At 46.5% G+C, this 21,292-nt stretch overlaps 2 protein-coding genes across 6 annotated transcripts; both read left to right on the forward strand.

Annotated features, from left to right (window-relative positions):
* Positions 1-398: 398 nt before the first annotated feature.
* LOC109773665 (folylpolyglutamate synthase) lies at positions 399-14,226 on the forward strand. 3 transcript variants are annotated; one of them, XR_012205858.1, is made up of 16 exons: positions 399-681; positions 774-901; positions 985-1,050; positions 1,977-2,086; positions 2,257-2,317; positions 2,483-2,566; positions 3,033-3,089; positions 3,477-3,537; positions 3,621-3,667; positions 3,819-3,896; positions 4,016-4,180; positions 4,263-4,514; positions 4,617-4,695; positions 9,739-9,894; positions 9,998-10,564; positions 13,815-14,226. XR_012205858.1 is itself a non-coding variant. In XM_020332372.4 (16 exons), exons 1-16 carry the CDS (start codon positions 438-440, stop codon positions 13,872-13,874), a joined length of 1,758 nt encoding a protein of 585 aa, XP_020187961.1. In that variant the 5' UTR covers positions 399-437; the 3' UTR covers positions 13,875-14,226. The 3 variants fall into 3 exon arrangements, 2 of the variants coding, with proteins under 2 accessions (XP_020187961.1, XP_045090203.1); XM_020332372.4 differs by having other exon boundaries at positions 9,998-10,107; XM_045234268.2 differs by having other exon boundaries at positions 422-681; positions 985-1,340; positions 9,998-10,107.
* A 49-nt stretch (positions 14,227-14,275) lies between these two features.
* Positions 14,276-16,849, forward strand: LOC109773666 (LIM domain-containing protein PLIM2b). 3 transcript variants are annotated; one of them, XM_073511969.1, is made up of 6 exons: positions 14,276-14,345; positions 14,421-14,521; positions 15,347-15,460; positions 15,579-15,797; positions 15,993-16,082; positions 16,343-16,849. In XM_073511969.1, exons 4-6 carry the CDS (start codon positions 15,579-15,581, stop codon positions 16,616-16,618), a joined length of 585 nt encoding a protein of 194 aa, XP_073368070.1. In that variant the 5' UTR covers positions 14,276-14,345; positions 14,421-14,521; positions 15,347-15,460; the 3' UTR covers positions 16,619-16,849. The 3 variants fall into 3 exon arrangements, with proteins under 3 accessions (XP_073368070.1, XP_073368064.1, XP_020187963.1); XM_020332374.4 differs by lacking the exons at positions 14,276-14,345; positions 14,421-14,521 and having other exon boundaries at positions 15,039-15,460; positions 15,579-15,678; positions 15,775-15,797; XM_073511963.1 differs by lacking the exons at positions 14,276-14,345; positions 14,421-14,521 and having other exon boundaries at positions 15,036-15,460.
* The last annotated feature ends 4,443 nt before the right edge of the window (positions 16,850-21,292 follow it).

The raw sequence follows: 21,292 nt of genomic DNA on the forward strand, positions 1-21,292 counted from the left end.
TTAGGACCTTTTGATATCCCGAATTATTGAAAAAAGAAAAAAAGAAAAGAAAAAAAAGAAAAAGGAAACATCCGCAAAAAAACAGGTGGAGTCCCGGCCACACATAGGCCGGCCCAGAAGGGGAGCGGGGGGTGCGCGCCCGCTTCCTTCGCAGCGCGTGCTGCGCCCTATAGGCGCTTCCGAACGCATAGTAGCTCCCGTAATTTCCTTCACAATCGGTGCATGTCATGGGCCAGGATTGCGGGAAAAAGCTTCAAATAATGGGCTACGCTACCTCGTAGTAACCTGTTAAGCCCAAAACTATAAAGAAATGGGGCCTGCTGTTTCTCCCGCACAGCGCTAGAGCCCAACACAGCGTTCCCGAAAAAACCCAAAACCCAACACAACGGCGATAAAGGAAGCTGAGCGCTCCACATCACACGATTGGTGGGTGAGCGATGCGCGCGAGCGGCGGCGCGAGCCCACGACCCGCACCACCGAAGCGCTCCGCCACTCCGACCACCACCAAACTACCAGTACCCGCCTCCTCCTCCCTCGCCATGCCGGCACCTCGCCTCGCCCACCTCCGCCGCCTACTCTCGCTCCACTCTCCGCCTCCCCACCCGCTCGCCCCTAGCCCTGCCCGCCCCCTCCGCCCATCCTTCATCCTCCCCCGCGCCATGGCCGGCGCCGCACAGGCAGGTAAGCTCGCGAACCGGACCGAAACAGAAACTTCCTCTCTGCTCCATTTGGGGACAGCGAATGATGCGGCGGTGCGTGGGGGGTGAGCGCAGGTGCGGCGACGGGGTCGGCGGAGTACGAGGAGGTGCTGGGGTGCCTGGCGTCGCTGATCAAGCAGAAGGTGCGCGCGGACACCGGCAACCGCGGCAACCAGTGGGAGCTCATGGCCAAGTACCTGCAGGTGGTGTTGCTGCGACGGCGGTATGTTCGATTCATCTGTGGCTTGTTCTGTTGTTTCTGATTGCGGTTTGGTTTGGTTTGCAGATACTGGAGCTGGAGGAGCCCATCGCGCGGCTGAAGGTGGTTCACGTCGCCGGGACCAAAGGGAAGGTGAGTACAGCTGGATGCAGCGTTAGGGATGGCGTTGCTGGGTTAAGATTTGAACTGTTCTGGAATTCTGGATGGGTTTAGGCTTGCGGTTTTAGTTTATTGGTAACCAAGCACAGCAATAGTTGTAACTGTATGAACTAGTGTTATCTACATCGTTTGCATTTCAACTCTATTTTCTCGTGAGACGTTGGATTGGCAAGATGACCACATTGCCCCTCTGCCTCTGTCTCAATCTTCCCTGGACGCTGGTGGGGGCACAACCTCGGGCCTTCATCCAAGACTCTACGCAGGTGCCGCACTGTTATATGTTTGGTCGAATGTCTGCAAGGAGCAGAACAGACACATTTTTAGAAATGAAATGACTTCTTAGATGCCGAGGGGATTTCTTTCCTCACTCAAGAGGATATCTTGCATTATTGTGTGTCTTGCAGTGTTTAAGCCAACGGGTAGACAGCCTGCTTCTTTGTTTTGCCGAGGCGACCGAGCCCCCCTCCCCCCTATACTTTTAGAACTTTGTTCCTCTGAATGAATGACAGCGCCCCTACTTTTTTTTCAAAAAAGAAAAGGAAAATAAAACATTGGATTGCCTTTGTTTTTTATGCGTGTCTCATCTGGCTTGAAACACGGAGTAATACAAGTTGGCATCAAGCAGTTTACTTTAGAAACTAACATAATTGCTGAAGTAGCCTTTACCTGAGGCCTTGCTTATTTTAATGAAGTGTTTGTAATTTTGTAGTCTGTGTCGTGTTTCTAGTTGTTTGTGATAATGGACTATGACCTAGTGATATCTAACAATGTAAACAGACTATAGCACTTTCTCATTGTTTTTGTGCGCACTTACTGAGTCTATCCTTTGTAATATTCTTGCAAAGAAAATTTTGCAGCAGAGCGGCTGTTAACTTCTCTGGGCTTTTTATATCCGTCAGGGTTCAACATGCACATTTGCCGAGTCAATTCTTCGATCATGTGGTTTCCGCACTGGACTTTTCACCTCTCCACACTTGATCGATGTCCGTGAGCGGTTTCGGCTTGATGGGTACTTTTCTCTTTGCTGTGATGCTACATTTTTTTAAATGAAGTCTTTAGTTGCTTCTCATTATAATTAGACTTGAGGGAATTACTATTGTTGAGTGACTTATTTAATTCGTCCTATCACTATGCATCATTGTACTTACCTATTACCCTTTTTTTCTGGTGAGGTTACAGGCTGGACATTTCAGAAGAAAAGTTCATTAGGTATTTCTGGTGGTGCTGGAACAAATTGAAGGTAAATATCACCTGTTTTGTTTCATATGATGCCATTGCGGCTGTATCATGTTGAAGTGGGACTATATGAAATAAATACTAGTAGAATCTGCATTATTTCTTTTCGTGAACTTTAATACTTTCCTTAAAACACCCATTAATGTGGTGAATTTTGTTTACGTTTCAGGTCAAAACTGGTGATGATATTCCAATGCCAGCCTACTTTAGGTTCCTTGCGCTGCTAGCATTCAAGATTTTTTCAGATGAGCAGGTTAATACTTTTCGAATACTTATTGTTCGACAAGCTTTCACTCTTGTCATGAATCTAGATAAATACATGTTTGAGCCTTTTCTTATATGTGAATTTTGAAGACTTTCCCATCTAAAGGCTAGATATTGTGGACATTGGCTCATTGTGTATCAGATTATTTGTACGCTTATGCAGATTATTTGTACGCTTATGAAAGAAAATGGCTTTATTTTCTGTAAAAAGGCTGCCAGTACCCACCTCCATTATAATTTTCATCTTCACTCGAACTGTCTGTAGCCTATGTTACTGACGGGTGTCATATGACTGGTAATTTGAACTGTGAAAGGGTCAGTTATCAGGTAGGTTTATTCAAAGGCATCATGATTTTCTAGGTAGATGAGCCTGTGGTATACTTCTCTATTTTCAGAACTGCATTTATGATGGTTTCCTAGAATGTACTCATTTTTTGTGTTGTGTGTTTAAGCAGGTGGATGTAGCTGTGCTGGAGGTCGGTTTGGGAGGGAAATATGATGCAACAAATGTGGTTTGTGACATTTCTATGATCATTTTGTAGTTAAATAATCCACATTAATATGAAGTGTCTGTATGACATGATCGCCAACCAAAAAGAAAGCTCATACACCAGCACATGTTGTCCTTTTGATACTTCACTTTGGTTCTGATTTTAATACTAAACTTGCATATGTACTTGAGCTGCAAAAAGGCTGGTCGGAGATCACAGTGCAAACTATAGCAGAATGACAGTCATGTAGTTCGTTTAACCTAAGTTCACCTGTAAGATATCTAGAATCTGTTTGGAATGCATACTAAGCTTATCTTTCTTCCTATTTTAGCCCGTTGAGATCACCGTCAACATCTTGACTTAAAAGACTGGAGAGCATAACTGCTGTGAAAATTGAAACTTTTGCAGGTAAAAGCACCTGTAGTTTGTGGGATATCTTCCCTCGGATACGATCACATGGAAATTCTTGGTTAGTCATGAAACTGAATGAAAAAATAAATCCTTTGCATCCGTAGTAAACTGGTTTCATTCATGTTGCCAATGCTTGAGCAGGAAATTCACTTGTAGAAATTGCTGGGGAGAAGGCTGGAATATTGAAGGTTTCTCTCGACCTATTTTTTTTCCTTAACATATTTTTTAGGAGAATGTAACATGTTTGCTTTGCTCCTATCTCCTTCAGCTGACAACTTCTGTAACTAAATTTGACTGTTGTTTTGTACCTGCATGACTTTTTTTTTTATCAAAACACAGAAGGGAGTTCCAGCCTATACAGTTCCACAACCAGAGGTGGCAATGTCTGTACTGAAGCAGAGAGCTTCTGAATTGGGTGTATGTTATATTCCGTGCTACACATTCTTTTGGTCGCCTCTCTGCCTGCCACATTCTGATTGCAATGAGCATGACTATAGTTTGGTCCAGTTAATTTATGAAACTTAAATTCATTAAAGGTTTCTATCCGAATAGTTCCACCTTTGGACCCACGGCAATTAGAAGATCAACCTCTTGGGCTGCATGGTGAGCACCAGTACATGAATGCAGGCCTTGCAGTTGCATTGGCTAATACCTGGCTTGAGAGGCAAGGACATTTGGACAGAATACATGTCAAAGATCATGTAAGTACTCCAAACTGGCATTTATTTATTTTCCGCAAAAGGATGTGTTAGGATCAGTTAATCATGTTAGCATGGAGTGCAGGGCACCTTACCAGATCAGTTCATCAAAGGGCTATCAATTGCTTGTTTGCAAGGCCGAGCACAGATTGTCCCAGATCTACAAGTGAGCTCAGAATGTAAGGACACCAGTTGTCCCTTAGTTTTCTATTTGGACGGGGCACATAGCCCAGAAAGTATGGAAATATGCGCAAAGTGGTTTTCCCATGTTACGAAAAAGGATGCAGCACAACCAGGTCCTTTGGAGCAGCGTCGTAGTGGTATCAATTCTAAGAAGGTATGCTATGCCTTGCAGTGGCAGCCTCTCGGATTAAAGCAATGTTTAAATGGTCTCTCTCTCTCACACACACACACACATTCTCTTGTGGGATGCTTTCAGATTCTCCTGTTCAATTGCATGTCAGTAAGAGATCCTCAGATATTGCTTCCACGTCTTCTAGATACATGTGCTCAGAAAGGTACGTCAACATAATTCTTTGCTGATGTATTAATAATGATCTTGAACAATGCAACTATTTCATTTTGTAGTTACTAGCAAACATGCCCGTGCGTTGCAACGGGAGGAAAAATCATAGATCTGTAAACAAATTAGCATTGACGATCCCCCTCCTGACCTTCACATACTCTATTTTAACATGGCACTCATCTTCATGTTGCCACTCATCTTCCTTTTCTATGGCCGCTTTCCTGTGTTGCAAAACTCGATGCTCATGTCTTGGAGCCCTTTTGCAGCTCGGACGCCAGCCGCTCCTTTCAACCTCTCAGGATGTTGTATATATTATTATCCATCGTGTCCTTGCTCGGATTACCACCGTAATTCACCTCACTTTTTGTTAACGGTAGCCTGCTCCTAAAGGGCAAGAATAAGAACTCTGTTGTATCGATGCACTGCTCTCAGGTGAGATTGAACACGAAAAAAGGTGCATCAAGGCGTGAATAAGGAAGAAGTCACCTTTGTCGGTTTTCAAATTGAGGACCAACTGTGCTCTGAAAGTGAGAGAAGAGATGTTTACTCCGTCATTTTGATCCGCGGCAGAATAAAACAAACATGGAATAAATTCGCAGCACAGGATGATGTTTAATTAAACATCTTAAATAGCATCATGATTACCTGGGAATTGGTAACACCTTCTTTTGACAACTCACACGACTTGCCCGGTATTTAAGGAGAGTGTGATCAAATGGTGAAACAGAAAATCATATGTACGACTCAACCGAAGTGCAGTTGATTTGCATAATAGAATTGTACTATATCCACATGTACATGCTTCGAAATGAGATGAACGATATGCCCAATAATTTAATCAAACTGACAAAACTGAACCGATCAATTATGATAAAATTACTCATTACTCCATTGGCTAATACGTCATTGTTGCCCCACTCAAACGGGACACCAGGTTGCGGGTTGATCAAACCAGTCTCAGACTATAGTTGAACCAAATACAAAAAATGTATCTATCTAAATAGGATCTTAAAATATAATAGCATATGCAAAAATCTGCATGCATAGTTAGTCTAACAAATATATCTCTCTATATGTACCACTAGCACATATGCCCGTGTGTTGCAACGGGAAAAATTGATGTTTCGTGCAAGCATAATGTCCCACAACACCGGATTCACTATGAAGAACATGCTGCAACGCAGCATCCTTCTACAAAATGAACATAAAAAAATACGATGCAGTTTAGCCGTGTTCATAGTTTCTTTGCCGGGCATAATCTCCCACTGGTTCCATTTAAGTATAATTCTTCTTTTAATTACCATGACGTCCTCACCCGTTTTAGTCGGGAATCAAATCCTTCCTTTTCTAATTTAGTAGCCCCAACACATTGAAGCCTACAGATCCTTCCTTTTAATTACCCTACCTTTTTACCTCAAGTTCTTCCTTTAATTAGCCTCATCTATTTGAATATTCTAGTTATTAAGACCACAATCTTTCTTTTAATTATTCCACCGGTTTACCTGTAATCCTTTCTTTAATTAGCCACATCCGTTTAAATATTTTATTTAAGCCCACAATCCTTCCTTTAATTAGCTCATTCGCTTAATTAGCTCGCCCTAAACATGAGGACTTAGTAAATGTGAATGGCGCATAGGTCGTTGGTTGTTACATCAAAGATCCAGACAAGAGGTCCTGTGTTCAATTCCCACAATGTTGATTTATTTTGACCCAATTATTTTTCGCGGTCTCTATGAAAACCCATAAAAGGCCCATCAACATACAAGTACCTGGCCCAGATCGCTTAGCCTGTGTACGAGCCAACAGTATGAAACTTTAGCGTGCACTCAAACCAAACGAAAAGAACTAAACCAAACCAAGAATACCTGTTCCCTTTAATAGTAGGTATAGATAGATACAGATATAGATATGAGTGCTGCTTAAAATATTAAATGTCAGATTCATGAATCTTTCCCTCCTTCCTTCAACTCAAAACCATGAATATTTAGCCTGTATGTGTAGATTCAAGAATCATACAATTCTAAGTTCTAATTAACAAATGGATCGCCACCGAGTTCTCAACTCTCCCCTAAAAAAAGACACCCATATGAAAAAAGAATAAAGAAGATACTTCAGTTATATTTCCCATGAGCTTTCTTCTTCTTCTTCTTCTTCTTCTTCTTCTTCTTCTTCTTCTTCTTCTTCTTCTATGTTCTATCTCATTTCTGCATTCTGATTTCTGTTTGGATTTATAAGAGGGACTGCCAAATCAGTTTACCGAACAATCCTTATTATTTACATTCTCTGTTTGCCATGTCTGAGTCTGGCATCTGCCGGGCGTACCGCGCCGGGCTGCACAATTAGCCAAAAAATTAGCCGCATACAGTGATGCCTTTAATCTTCATATAAAATTTCTTTCCTTCTTTTAATTCCCCCTGAACAAGGGGGATGTTCAGAGTTGTACTAATTACCGTGGAATTAAGCTGATGAGCCATACAATGAAGCTATGGGAGAGAGTCATTGAGCACCGCTTAAGAAGAATGACAAGCGTGACCAAAAATCAGTTTGGTTTCATGCCTGGAGGTCGACCATGGAAGCCATTTTCTTGGTACGACAACTTATGGAGAGATATAGGGAGCAAAAGAAGGACTTGCATATGGTGTTCATTGACTTGGAGAAGGCCTATGATAAGATACCGCGGAATGTCATGTGGTGGGCCTTGGAGTCCCAACAAAGTACATTACCCTCATCAAGGACATGTACGATAATGTTGTGACAAGTGTTCGAACAAGTGATGTCGACACTGATGACTTCCCGATTAAGATAGGACTGCATCAGGGGTCAGCTTTGAGCCCTTATCTTTTTGCATTGGTGATGGATGAGGTCACAAGGGATATACAAGGAGATATCCCATGGTGTATGCTCTTTGCGGATAATGTGGTGCTAGTTGACGATAGTCGGACGGGGGTAAATAAGAAGTTAGAGTTATGGAGACAAACCTTGGAATCGAAAGGGTTTAGGCTTAGTAGAACTAAAACCGAGTACATATGATGTGCGGTTTCAGTACTACTAGGTGTGAGGAGGAGGAGGTTAGCCTTGATGGCCAGGTGGTACCTCGGAAGGACACCTTTCGGTATTTGGGGTCAATGCTGCAGGAGGATGGGGGTATTGATGAAGATGTGAACCATCGAATCAAAGCCGGATGGATGAAGTGGCGCCAAGCTTTTGGCATTCTCTGTGACAAGAGAGTGCCACAAAAGCTAAAAGGCAAGTTCTACAGGACGGCGGTTCGACCCGCAATGTTGTATGGCGCTGAGTGTTGGCCGACTAAAAGGCGATATGTTCAACAGTTAGGTGTGGCGCAGATGTGTATGTTGAGATGGATGTGTGGCCACACGAGGAAAGATCGAGTTCGGGATGATGATATACGAGATAGAGTTGGGGTAGCACCAATTGAAGAGAAGCTTGTCCAACATCGTCTGAGATGGTTTGGGCATATTCAGCGCAGGCCTCCAGAAGCTCCAGTGCATAGCGGACGGCTAAAGCGTCCGGAGAATGTCAAGAGAGGGCGGGGTAGACCGAATTTGACATGGGAGGAGTCCGTTAAGATAGACCTGAAGGATTGGAGTATCACCAAAGAGCTAGCTAACCAAAGAGCTAGCTATGGACAGGGGTGCGTGAAAGCTTGCTATCCATGTGCCAGAGCCATGAGTTGGTTGCGAGATCTTATGGGTTTCACCTCTAACCTACCCCAACTTGTTTGGGACTAAAGGCTTTGTTGTTGTTGTTTTAATTCCCCCTGCCTTTAATTAGCCACCAGTGATCGCTGGGTTGTTTCTTGCCTCGCTGATGGACAGTGGAGATCCCAGTCGCTCTCAGATGGCCGCCTAATTGCTGGCTCGTTTCTCGCCTTGCTAGAGGGACGGGACACAAACTTTTTGTATGCTGAAATTGGAATCCTGTTCAGGCCAGTTAGTCTGGTTCGAATCTTGGGCACATCACGTCCCTGTTCGTGCTCACAATACTGAAATTCATGAGTTCCCACAAAGCTGGTTTGAGTGTGCACGCACGTCCATCCTATGGAATATATTTCTTGCAGTCCGTCCACATTTCATGACATTAAATCCGTTCCCTTTTTAATAGCTCCAAGACACAGCCCACAAATTCCATTCCGTTTCCTTAGATGCACACCTTTCCTTTTTAATAGCCCCACATGACAGCCCACAATTTCTGTTTAACGATCAGAATCTCTACAGCCCATAATTCATCTCGTCCATCCTCCCTGTTGTTGTCAAGGCGCCTTGCTGATGTGAATTTGCAATCCTATATAAACTGGTCCTTATGTGTCTTCAGGAGCGAGGTGGTATTATTAACAGTAAATATGAACAGCTGAGTTGGTTGGTGCAGATGTCTTGCGACTCGTATACTTCAAGTCACGAGTTTGATCCCCCAGCGCGGCAATTTTTTTTGTGTGGACGGTCCATACGAAAAGGCCCATCTGTGGCCCAGTAGCGCAGACCGGGCTAGGCGCATGATTTTTTGCCGTACGATCCCCCAGCCGTAGCTACTCTTTTCACGAGGCTCACATATTCATGACGGAGTGCGGGTTGGTTAAAAAAATACAGGGTCCTTTTTATAAATATTAATGACGGGACGAAACCAAGAATATCACCTTGCTTTATACAGGATCACTCAGCGTGTTTGGAGGAAACAAATTTCTACTAGAGCAATGGTTCGCTTTTACCTTTTGCTTTTATTTTAGCTATGGCTTTTGTAAATAAGCTTGTACTCCTTGTTTTTTTCAGTTAATGAAATGGGCAGAGTCCCCGCTTTTAACGTCAAAGAGAAGTTGTTCATTTGCGTGGCATGTAGATAATCTGTCTTGTATTTCCTTAATTGCTTGTGTGGTTGAATTAACTACCAGCAAGCTGAGGACTGCCTGAAGTCACTGGCTAATTTTCTTTGTGCTTACTTTTCAAAATGAACAATATACTCGTACTGTAAGTTGAGTGGATGCTTTCATTGCTCTTCTATAATGACAAGTTATTTTGCCCAGGCCTCTGCTTTGACCAGGCCTTATTTGTGCCAAACCAATCGCAATATAACAAGCTTGGTTCGCATGCATCACCACCTCCAGGGAGAGAGCAAATTGATTTGTCATGGCAGTTGTCGCTCCAAACAGTCTGGGAAGACTTGCTTCGCGGCAAGAAAGGTATACTAAAAATTCGTCGCAGTTAGTTCTCAAACTGGGTTGTACTGTCAACACGACCATTTGAGTTAAAGATGATTGATGAACTTCAATGGGAACAATGCAGGTCTAAATGGCACAAGTTCTAGCGGGGCTAGTTTAGTTTTTGAATCTCTTCCATCAGCAATTAAGTGGCTAAGGGAAACTTCTCAACAAAACCAATCTACTTCATGCCAGGTAATTTTTTTGGGCATATTTGATTATTTTCAGTGATGTTCTCTGAAATGTCTCATAGCAGTACTACATTATGTCATGCGATGACTGGAATATTTCACCCAGCCATCCATATCTAGCTACCCCCCTCTAGGCATTGTAGGATCTGTTATCACTTATCCTTTACTGACCCTCATTCACACATGTATGTAATTGTCTTGTCTTTTTGGCATATATTCTTCTTCTACTCGTTCAATTCACGCCGTGGTGGATGTCCGTCGTTTACGGCCCCCAAGAGGACGAGGAAAAGATCGCCTTTCTGCAGGAGATCCGCGATATACGCGCGGACTGCCCCGGGCCGTGGATGCTTTGCGGTGACTTCAACTTGATCTTACGCGATGAAGACAAGAATAACGGCAACCTGAATCGCCGCATGATGGGAAGATTCCGCCGCCTCGTCAACGACCTCGCGCTCAAGGAGGTATACCTCAATGGCAGACGATTCACGTGGTCCAACGAGCAAACTCCGCCCACCCTGGTGCACCTGGACCGCGTGTTTTGCACCGTGGACTGGGAGGACGCGCATGGTGACTGCCACTTGAGATGCCTCGCCTCCGTCGTGTCCGACCATTGCCCGCTCCTCCTCGACTGCGCGCCCACGCATGTAGCGCATCGGAGGTTCCATTTTGAGGATTTCTGGCTCCGGCTCGACGGATTCCACGACACGGTTGCCGCGGCTTGGGGATCGGTGCTCGACCCGGACCCTTTCCGGCGTCTCATGCTGCGCCTTCAGAGCACTGCCCGCGCACTGACGAGTTGGAGCGCCAAGTCCAAGGGTTGCATTCGTGACAAGATGGCCATCTCCCGCGAGCTCATATCGCGTTTTGACAAAACCCAGGAAGACCGCACGCTCTCTCCCCCGGAAGGTTGGCTGCGAAAACAGCTCAAGATCTCATACTTGGGGCTGGCTTCTCTCGAGCGCACGATCGCGAGGCAGCGAGCGCGGATCACCACGCTCAAGGACGCCGATGCTAACACAGCCTTCTTCCACCGGCAATGTTCATTCCGCCGACAGAAGAATCACATATTCAGCCTTGTGGTCGAAGGACAAGTGATCACTGATCAGGAGGGAATGGCCCAAGCGGCCTTCACGTACTTTGACGATCTCCTTGGCTCCTCCGCCGCCCGCAACCACATGCTGGATCTATCGCAGATCATCGAGCCCCATGACCTGACTGACCTCGAGGCACCTTTCAGCCCGGAGGAGATTTGGGACGCCGTCAAGCGCCTCCCGGCCCGCAAAGCGCCGGGGCCGGACGGATTTACCGCGGAATTTTTGCGGGCCTGCTGGAGCATCATCAAGCAAGACTTCTTCGACGTCTTCCAGCAGCTCTTTGAGCTGCGCGGTCGTGGACTCAGCAAGCTCAACCAGGCCCTCTTGACATTACTCCCAAAGCGAGCAGACGCGTGCCAACTCCGTGACTACCGGACAATATGCCTCATTCACCTTGTGGCGAAGATCTTCGCGAAGGTGCTATCGCTCCGCCTAGCGCCCAGATTGGGAGACATGGTTAGCCGCAACCAGAACGCTTTCATCCCGGGACGGAGCCTGCACGACAACTTTGTCCTCGTCAAGCAATCGATGAAGCTGCTGCACCAACTTGGGGCTCCGAGAGTGATGCTCAAGCTAGACCTAACGCGCGCCTTCGACTCCCTATCCTGGCCCTTCCTTTTCGAGGCTCTTGGCCAATACGGATTCGGACCTCGCTTCAGGGAGTGGCTCGCGATCTTGCTTTCATCTTCGAGCACTCGGATCATGATCAATGGTGAGCCGGGACCGCCAGTTTGGCATCGCTGCGGGCTGCGCCAGGGCGACCCCGTATCCCCGCAGCTCTTCGTGCTCGCCGTGGACGTCCTTGGGCGCCTGATCAGCCGCGCCCACGACGCCGGCATCTTGCAGCGGCTGCACCCCCGACGAGACATTCCGGCCATATCCCTGTACGCCGATGACGTGATGCTATTCTGCCACGCCACGCACGGCGACGTGGAGGCCGTCTGCGCTATCCTGGCCCTATTCAGCGAAGCAAGCGGCCTCCGCGTGAACTATGCCAAAAGCTCCGCCACTACCCTCAATGGCGACCCCGAGGCGGATGCAACAATTGATCAGGTGGGATGCGCGAAAGCGGGGCTGCCCATTACTTATCTTGGCATCCTGCTCACGCTACGCCGCCCCTCAGCTGCCCAACTACAACCCCTCGTTGACTCGGTGGCTGCTCGGCTCCCCACATGGAAAGCATGGCTCATGAACAAAACCGGGCGGCTGGCTTTGGTCAAATCGGTGCTTGCTGCGATTCCGATACATCAACTGCTCGCGTTTGCGCCGCCCAAGAAGACCTTGAGACAGCTCGAAAAGATCCAGCGCGGCTTTTTGTGGGCTGGGCGCGCTGTTGCTAATGGCGGACACTGCCACGTCAACTGGCGACGTGTGTGCCGTCCGCTCGAGTACGGCGGGCTCGGGGTCCAGGACCTGGAGCATGCTGGCCTCGCGCTGCGCCTGCGCTGGATGTGGTTCTCCCACACGGACGACGGCCGCGCGAACACGGACGACGGCCGCGCATGGCGAGGCCTCGACCTCCAGTTTTCCCGCGAGGAGCGCGCGTTGTTCTTCGCATCGACGACCATGGAGCTTGGCGATGGACTGACGGCACTGTTTTGGGATGACCGATGGCTCAACGGTCAGTCCGTGCGTGAACTCGCACCGGCACTCTACCAATGCATTCCCAAACGGCGATGCAAGTCAAGAACGGTGGCCGCAGGCCTAGCGGGCAACTTTTGGGCTCGTGACATTCAAGGAGTGATAGGGATCCATGAGATTGGCCAATATCTCAGACTTTGGCAAGCCGTGCAGCACATCAGCCTATCAAACCGGCCTGACCGAATGCTCTGGAGATGGACGGCTAGTGGCACCTATACGGCACGGTCTTGCTACGCTGCAACCTTCCACGGGTCCATGAAATGCCCCTCCTGGAAGCTTACCTGGAAGAGCTGGGCACCGCGCCGCGTCCATTTCTTTCACTGGTTGGCCAGCCAGGACCGGTGTTGGACAGCGTGCAGCACCATCCACGATACCTTCACAACCGCCAAGCACGTTTACGCGGCAAACCTGGCACGACGTGCTGGCTTGGGCGAGGATACCTTCACAACCGCCAAGCAATGAGCCCACCCTCACGGACTGGTGGCAACGAACGAAAGGGCAGACCCCACATGCGCTACGGAAAGGCCTGCAATCCATCGCCATGCTCGTCCCTTGGATGATCTGGAAACAGCGCAATGAGTGCGTCTTCGAGAATGCGCGCCCCTCGGTTACCACACTCGTAGATAGGATTAAGGCCGAAGCCAAATGTTGGGCACAAGCTGGCTCACTGGGTCTCAGGGTAGTCCTTCCCACTAACTGGGATGTTCACTGATAGGGTGCTAACCCATGTAACCACCACCTCCTAGGAGGTTTGTATCTTCTCATCTTTTCAATGAAATGAAATGCAAAGAGTCCTTTGTGTTTTCTCGAAAAAAATAAAATTTATTACACTGGTGTTTTTGTTTGCTTTTATATTTGTTCATTTCTGCTAATCCATGACTAAGAACATGTGTTATGTATCTGTATTTATTCTCTTGCAAGTTGCAACTTCTTTCCTACTCGATGCTTATAGGTTTGTTTTTGTGTACTGAATCAGGTCTTGGTTACTGGCTCCCTTCATCTCGTTGGTGATGTCTTAAGATTGATTAAGACCTGATTCTCCTTGCGTCCCGTTGGTGATGTCTCGAGATTTCTCAAGTAAATTTGGTTGGAATACAAGGTTCAGATTGAAGTGTCTGTTTACTAGACCACCATACACCGGAGCCTATCGTTTTTTATGATTGGCATCCACAATACAACTACCTGGCTGAAGAATGGGAGACTTAAAGGCCTTTTTATTCTGACGTGGACTAGGCGCAAACATGTTGTACTACCTCATTTTTTGTTTCTGCCTATGTGGGCGCTTGTACAACACTGTAGCCCATTTTTGTTCAAATATATTTGCTCTGCTTTGGAGTGTACAAACAGCGAACTATATTATGATATGAATAACCATGCAAATTTTCAAACTTGGAATAACAATGTTTTCCAAGCTTCGATTTCTTCAAAAATTATTGTGTCAAATCCGAATATCCTTCATACCGGCATTCCTTGTTGGAAGATAGAGAACAGACTGACTAATTGTCAGGTAATTTTCCTGCACATCCATCGTAACTTTACTTTGCATTGAAGCAGACAGGACTGACAGGTCACTCTTTTGCAGAACAAATTCTTGGGACTGAAGCTAGATCAGAGGTATCCTGATTGCTTGTTGGTTTGTGGCTCTGAGAAAACAGAGTATGTACATAATGTGAATACAAATTTGTAATGTTTCACCTTCATTTCTTTTGTTTCTCCAGTTCATAGACTAAAGCTAGTAGCAACTTAACTGTTCATTTATATAATTCTAGGAGTTATCTTTTTGCGCCTTGAATTTTTATATAAGCTTTTTGCTGCATCGTTTCTTTGTTTCTGAAAAGCGGTTCGGGTTCAAGGCCAAACAAGGTCTTGGCGTTTATTCATTGTATATTCAAGTGCATGTTATTTGATATTTATCATATGTGCTGTAAACGAGCATGTTTTTTCTGGTTATATTGAGAATGCATGTGTGTCTTTCTGGGTGCACTAAGAATAGATTTAACATCGACCACCTTCTTCGTCCAAGAAAAACTTGACCGATAGATAACAACGCCTTCTAATTTCGCAATACTTCTCCCTATGTCTTGGACTATTGTTAGTATTTAGTTATCTTTGGACACTAAATATAGTTGACCACTTTGTATAGGAGAATAACCACAAATTAGAACCGTGCAAGGAGTAATCTCCAAAGTTAGCATTATGACGTGGCACATCTATTCTCATCTCTGACCTTTTCCTGTGGCTTGGTGTTAGAGCCTAGCCTTTTCTATTTTTCCTTCTGCCTCTCCCAAATCCGGTTTCAGGCATTCATTTAAAGCCTTCCACTGCTTCTGGGTCCAACCTCTCTTTGGCTTTCATCTGCTTCTATTAGGTCGCAGATCGAGAGCCGAAGACAGGTTATCTTGATAGCATTAGAAGGCTTGAGCCAGACAACTCTTGTCAGCAACTGAGTGGCATATTTCGCTAGGTTTCACCACCAAGAATATCAAGATGACATTCTATGGTACACAGGACAAGTGCAAGGCTTGTGACAAGACCGTTCATTTCATTGACCTCCTTACTGCGGATGGCATTCCCTACCACAAGTATTGCTTCAAATGCAGCCATTGCAAAGGCACTCTTTCGGTAATGCCCCCTTCTTGACATTTGCTGTCGGATGCATCAGTTTCTCACATCCCTTTGCTCTGTGATCTTCTGAATTATGTCATGTGCATGAGCTCACGTTGAACTGCACTATTTCTAGATGTGCAGCTACTCCTCCATGGATGGAGTTCTTTTCTGCAAGACTCATTTTGAGCAGCTTTTCAAGGAAACAGGCAGCTTCAAGAAAAACTTCCCCACATGTAAGTTTGTCCTGCATTGCTCTTCCCGCTGTTGTTTTGTTTGCAATTACAACAGAAATCTCATCACATTGTACTTGTTCTTTTTTTTTTGTTCAGGCGCAAAGGCAAATAATGAGCAGGTATTGCTTTCTCGCCATTCTGTGGGCCACACTTATATTTGTTGTGAAATGATTATGAAAAAATATATATTGCAGCCTGATAGGTTATCCTTTGCTGCTGATTTAATACGAGTATTTCGTAGAGTACAATCAGCAATATCATTATTTCCCAATTTGTCACAGATTGCAGCTCATAATTCGTTTTTTTTCCTACAGTCTAAGGTCCCAAACAAGTATGGCTCTGTGTTCTGTGGAACTCAGGACAAGTGTGCTGCCTGCAAGAAGACTGTGTACCCATTGGAGAAGGTAAGAAATTCCCGTTCTTGAACGATTAAGCCGGTCGCGATTAAGCAGTGGAAACTTCGGTAACTGGGAAATCTCAACTTTTGGCTAACAAAATTGAAGAGCAATAGAATGCACATGCATATATGTGTTTGCATCATTTCAGTCCTTGATCAACCTACCCAAATTTCCTGAGTAATCTTTGGACACGACAGACTACGCATGCGCCTGTTGCCTCGTTTCCATATGCAAAAGTCTGTCTGATAATTTCAATTCCTTGGCAGATGACCTTGGAGGGCGAGCCCTACCACAAGACCTGCTTCAAGTGCGCTCACGGCGGCTGCATCCTGACGACTGCCTCCTATGCCTCCCTTAACGGGATCCTGTACTGCCAGAACCATTTCTGGCAGCTGTTCAAGGAGACGGGCAGCTACAGCAACCTGCTCAAGCCCGCCTCCAAGAACGCCGAAGAGCCAGAGGCGGCCAAGGAAGAGGAGCAGGCGCCAGAAGCCGTCGAGGACCAGGTGCCAGAAGCCGTCGAGGACCAGGAGCACTCATAAGAAACTACACTACACGTAAACAGTTACAAGAACCTACATACATGTTCGTTCCCCACGCTGATGTTGCTCTTGTGTATTGCTGCTGCTGCCCATCTTTTTTCTCATCCCACAGAGGCACGCAGTGGCTGTTATGCATCTTATCGCCTTGGCTATCGCAATCCTGAATTCTGTATCTCATTGCCCATGCCATCATCACGTGAATGGTAGCAGAATTTGCACGAGTTTGTTCTATCTTGGTCTTGCGATTCCAAGGATATTCGGAAGACGGGGGAGGGAAGCGTTGATCAAACACTGTTCTTCTTGCTCTTTCTTCTCCTCTATAAATGGTACTATTAGAAGACAATTCAAACTCTAGACGTTCGCCCGGTCGCCACTGTTCTACTGCAGTATCGTAACGTGCCCGTGTTATATTCCTTTATCGTACATAAATCAGGAGACAGGTGATTGACAACGAAAGAGCCTCCAAGGTCACAAAAGGAAGAGAGCTGCACGCACCGGCAAATCCAATCTACCAGTCAGGTTGTGTGTGGATGCTATTGCTGGGCAAATTGTCCAAGATTAGCCTCATCAGAAGGTTGATAGACACGTTTTTTCTGTAGAGAAAACAGACTCAGGTTCGTTTCCTGAGAAGCTAAAACAGCGCTGTATCTTTCCTCAAAAAGGCAAAAGCGCGCTCTTTCAACCAGTCATCGTCTACGTGCAGAGCACATTTCGACTTGCATTAATAAAACTCTGCTTCGAGGTAAAGGCATGGTAAAGCATTTTCATTACATTTCGATCTCTCCCGGTTGTCTAAAAAGTGGTAAATCTCAGCCACATTTGCTAGAAATCCAAAGCCTATGTCGGCCATATGAGATAATCGATTGCGTGATGAAACCTAACGACCTTCAAAGTAAACGCCTACATTTTTCAAGCCATGAATATGGCGCTTCTCCATGTGTACTAAATCAATATAATATATCTGACATCATCTCTCGACCATCGCGCCGTAAATGATCTGGTCGCCCGGTCCATCCCTCTCATAACCTTCTATCTATCTTTTTAGTTATGTGTAGTCTGTTTTGGCTACCCCGTGCTTTTAGATATTAGGTTTGGCTATATGTGTTTGATTCAAACACGTAGCACTTCACTAATTATAGCCTAACACATAAACATATTCGTCAAGGTTTCAACAAGCTCAAGTGATATGGATTTCAGCAAAATATTACCTAAGCTAGCAACCATATATGGCTAGAAATATCTGAAGACATATGCAACCAAGCTAAGGGCGCGGTGAGCAATGTGCGAGGATCACTAATTTAAAGGAAGGAGACGCGAACACTAATTTTGCAATGTGCGAGGATTGCCAATTTAAAGGAAGGAGACACGTACACGCACAAAAATTCATCGCCACCAATGCAAGGAGGAAGGACTACATTGATAGGCTCATGCATTGGCAAGGCTAGGTCACCGACCAAGAAGAAGATCATACATGAGCACTTCTCCAACGTCATGGGAGGGGAGACTGGAGTGCCAAAGATTTTAATTGGAATGAACTCAACTTGGAGGTTCACGACTTGTATGAACTTGACAACACCATCTCGGAAGAAGAGGTCAAGGAGGCCATCAATGACATACAAGTGACAAGGCACCCGGGTTGGATGGCTTCACCAGTGCATTCTTTAAGAAATGTTGGGGGTATCATAAAGGGTGATATCATGCAAGTCATTCATTATTTTGACTCCCTTCATGCGGCAAACCTCCATTGGCTCAATTCCACTAATGTCGCACTCTTGCCCAAGAAGGAGGGTGTGGACGGGATCTCGGACTATAGGCCCATTAGTCTTATTCATGCCATTGCAAATGTGCTCTCCCGTCGGCTTGGCCCGCAAATGGATGCCCTTATTTCCAATGCCCAAAGTGCCTTTATCAAGAGGAGAAGTATTCGTGACAACTCCATGTACGTCCGGAACCTTGCCCGTCGATTGCACAAAAGGAAGACCCGCTCCCTCCTCTGTGGAACTTGATATTCACAAGGCATTTTATTCGGTCAAATGGGAATACATCATCAACCTCCTTCAAAAGCGTGCGTTCCCAAGCAAATTTAGGGATTGAATCACTGCTCTCCTTGGCTCGCAATTTTCAAGGGTCCTTCTAAATGCCCCCCCCCCTCGCGTCAAGCATGGCCGCGGTCTTCGACAAGGGGAGCCGTGTGAACTCCACTTTATGTGGATGATGCGGCAATCTTTATGGATCCTATCAAGGGCAACATTGATAACCTCTCAGGCATCTTGAGAGGCTTCGGGGAGGTCACGGGCCTTTGTACTAACTTCCATAAGAGCTCAGTGGTTCCTGTTCGACGCAACCACATCAACCTCTAGCACATTTTGCAAAGCTTACTGGCATCTAGAGCCTCCTTCCCAATGCGTTATTTCAGGCTGCCTCTCTCCATTTGATGCCTCAAAAAATTGGGTCTTCAATACCTTGTGGATAAGGTCGCCGGAAAGCTAGTCACTTGGGAGGGCCAAAACATAACCTCCATTGGTCGCACGGCTCTTGTCAAGTCCGTGGTCACCTCCCAAGCTATTTGCTTCATCACATCCCTGTTGGGAAATGTTGCATGGGAAACAAAAAAATCTACGCACACGCAAGATCTATTCATGGAGATGCATAGCAACGAGAGGGGAGAGTGTGTCTACATACCCTCGTAGACCATAAGCGGAAGCGTTTGACAACGCGGTTGATACAGTCGAACTTCTTCGCGTTCCAACCGATCGAGCACCGAACGTACGGCACCTCTGCGTTCAGCACACGTTTAGCTTGATGACATCCTCCGCCTTCTCGTGTTGGGGAATGTAGCAGAAATTCAAAATTTTCTACGCATCACCAAGATCAATCTATGGAATAACTAGCAACGAGAGAGAGGGAAGTGCATCTTCATACCCTTGAAGATCGCGATGCGGAAGCGTTGCAAGAACACGGTCGGTGGAGTCATACACGAAGCGATTCAGATCGCGGCCGAATCCGATCTAAGCACCGAACAACGGTGCCTCCGCGTTCAACACACATGCAGCCCGGTGACGTCTCCCGTGCCTTGATCCAGCAAGGAGAGAGGGAGAGGTTGGGGAAGACTCCGTCCAGCAGCAGCACAACGGCATGGTGGTGATGGAGGAGCGTGGCACTCCAGCAGGGCTTCGCCAAGCACTGCGAGAGACGAGGAGGGAGAGGGGTAGGGCTGCGCCAAGAGAGAGGGAGACTCATATCTCTGGCAGCCCCAAAACCCCCACTATATATAGGGGAAGGGGAGGGGCTGCGCCCCCATCTAGGGTTCCCCCCTAGGGGTGGCGGCCAGCCCTAGATGCATCTGAGGGGCGGCCAGAGGGGGAGAGAGGGGGGGCGCACCCTAGGTGGGCCTTAGGCCCATCTGAGCCTAGGGTTTTCCCCCTTCCCCCCCTCCCTGCGCCTTGGGCCTCTTGTGGGAGGCGCACCAGCCCACCTAGGGGCTGGTCCCTTCCCACACTTGGCCCACGCAGGCCTCCGGGGTTGGTGGACCCCCGGAACCCTCCGGTGGTCCCGGTACATTACCGGTGACGCCCGAAACTCTTCCGGTGGCCAAAACCTCACTTCCTATATATTATTCTTTACCTCCGGAGCATTCCGGAACTCCTCGTGACGTCCGGGATCTCATCCGGGACTCCGAACAACATTCGGTAACCAAATATATCTATTCCCTATAACCCTAGCGTCATCGAACCTTAAGTGTGTAGACCCTACGGGTTAGGGAACCATGTAGACATGACCGAGACGTTCTCCGGCCAATAACCAACAGCGGGATCTGGATACCCATGTTGGCTCCCACATGTTCCACGATGATCTCATCGGATGAACCACGATGTCGGGGATTCAATCAATCCCGTATACAATTCCCTTTGTCAATCGGTATGTTACTTGCCCGAGATTCGATCGTCGGTATCCCAATACCTCGTTCAATCTCGTTACCGGCAAGTCACTTTACTCGTTCTGTAATGCATGATCCCGCGACTAACTACTTAGTCACATTGAGATCATTATGATGATGCATTACCGAGTGGGCCCAGAGATACCTCTCCGTCATACGGAGTGACAAATCCCAGTCTCGATTCGTGCCAACCCAACAGACACTTTCGGAGATACCCGTAGTGCACCTTTATAGCCACCCAGTTACGTTGTGACGTTTGGCACACCCAAAGCATTCCTACGGTATCCGGGAGTTACACAATCTCATGGTCTAAGGAAATGATACTTGACATGAGAAAAGCTCTAGCAGACGAACTACACGATCTTGTGCTATGCTTAGGATTGGGTCTTGTCCATCACATCATTCTCCCAATGATGTGATCCCGTTATCAATGACATCCAATGTCCATGGTCAGGAAGCCATAACCATCTATTGATCAACGAGCTAGTCAACTAGAGGCTTACTAGGGACATGTTGTGGTCTATGTATTCACACATGTATTATGGTTTCCAGTTAATACAATTATAGCATGAACAATAGACAATTATCATGAACAAGGAAATACAATAATGTTATTATTGCCTCTAGGGCATATTTCCAACAGTCTCCCACTTGCACTAGAGTCAATAATCTAGTTCACATCACTATGTGATTGTAATGAATCCAACACCCATGGGGTTTGTTCATATCTCGCTTGT

This window comes from Aegilops tauschii, chromosome 1 (assembly GCF_002575655.3).
Source record: "Aegilops tauschii subsp. strangulata cultivar AL8/78 chromosome 1, Aet v6.0, whole genome shotgun sequence".
NCBI lineage: Eukaryota > Viridiplantae > Streptophyta > Magnoliopsida > Poales > Poaceae > Aegilops > Aegilops tauschii.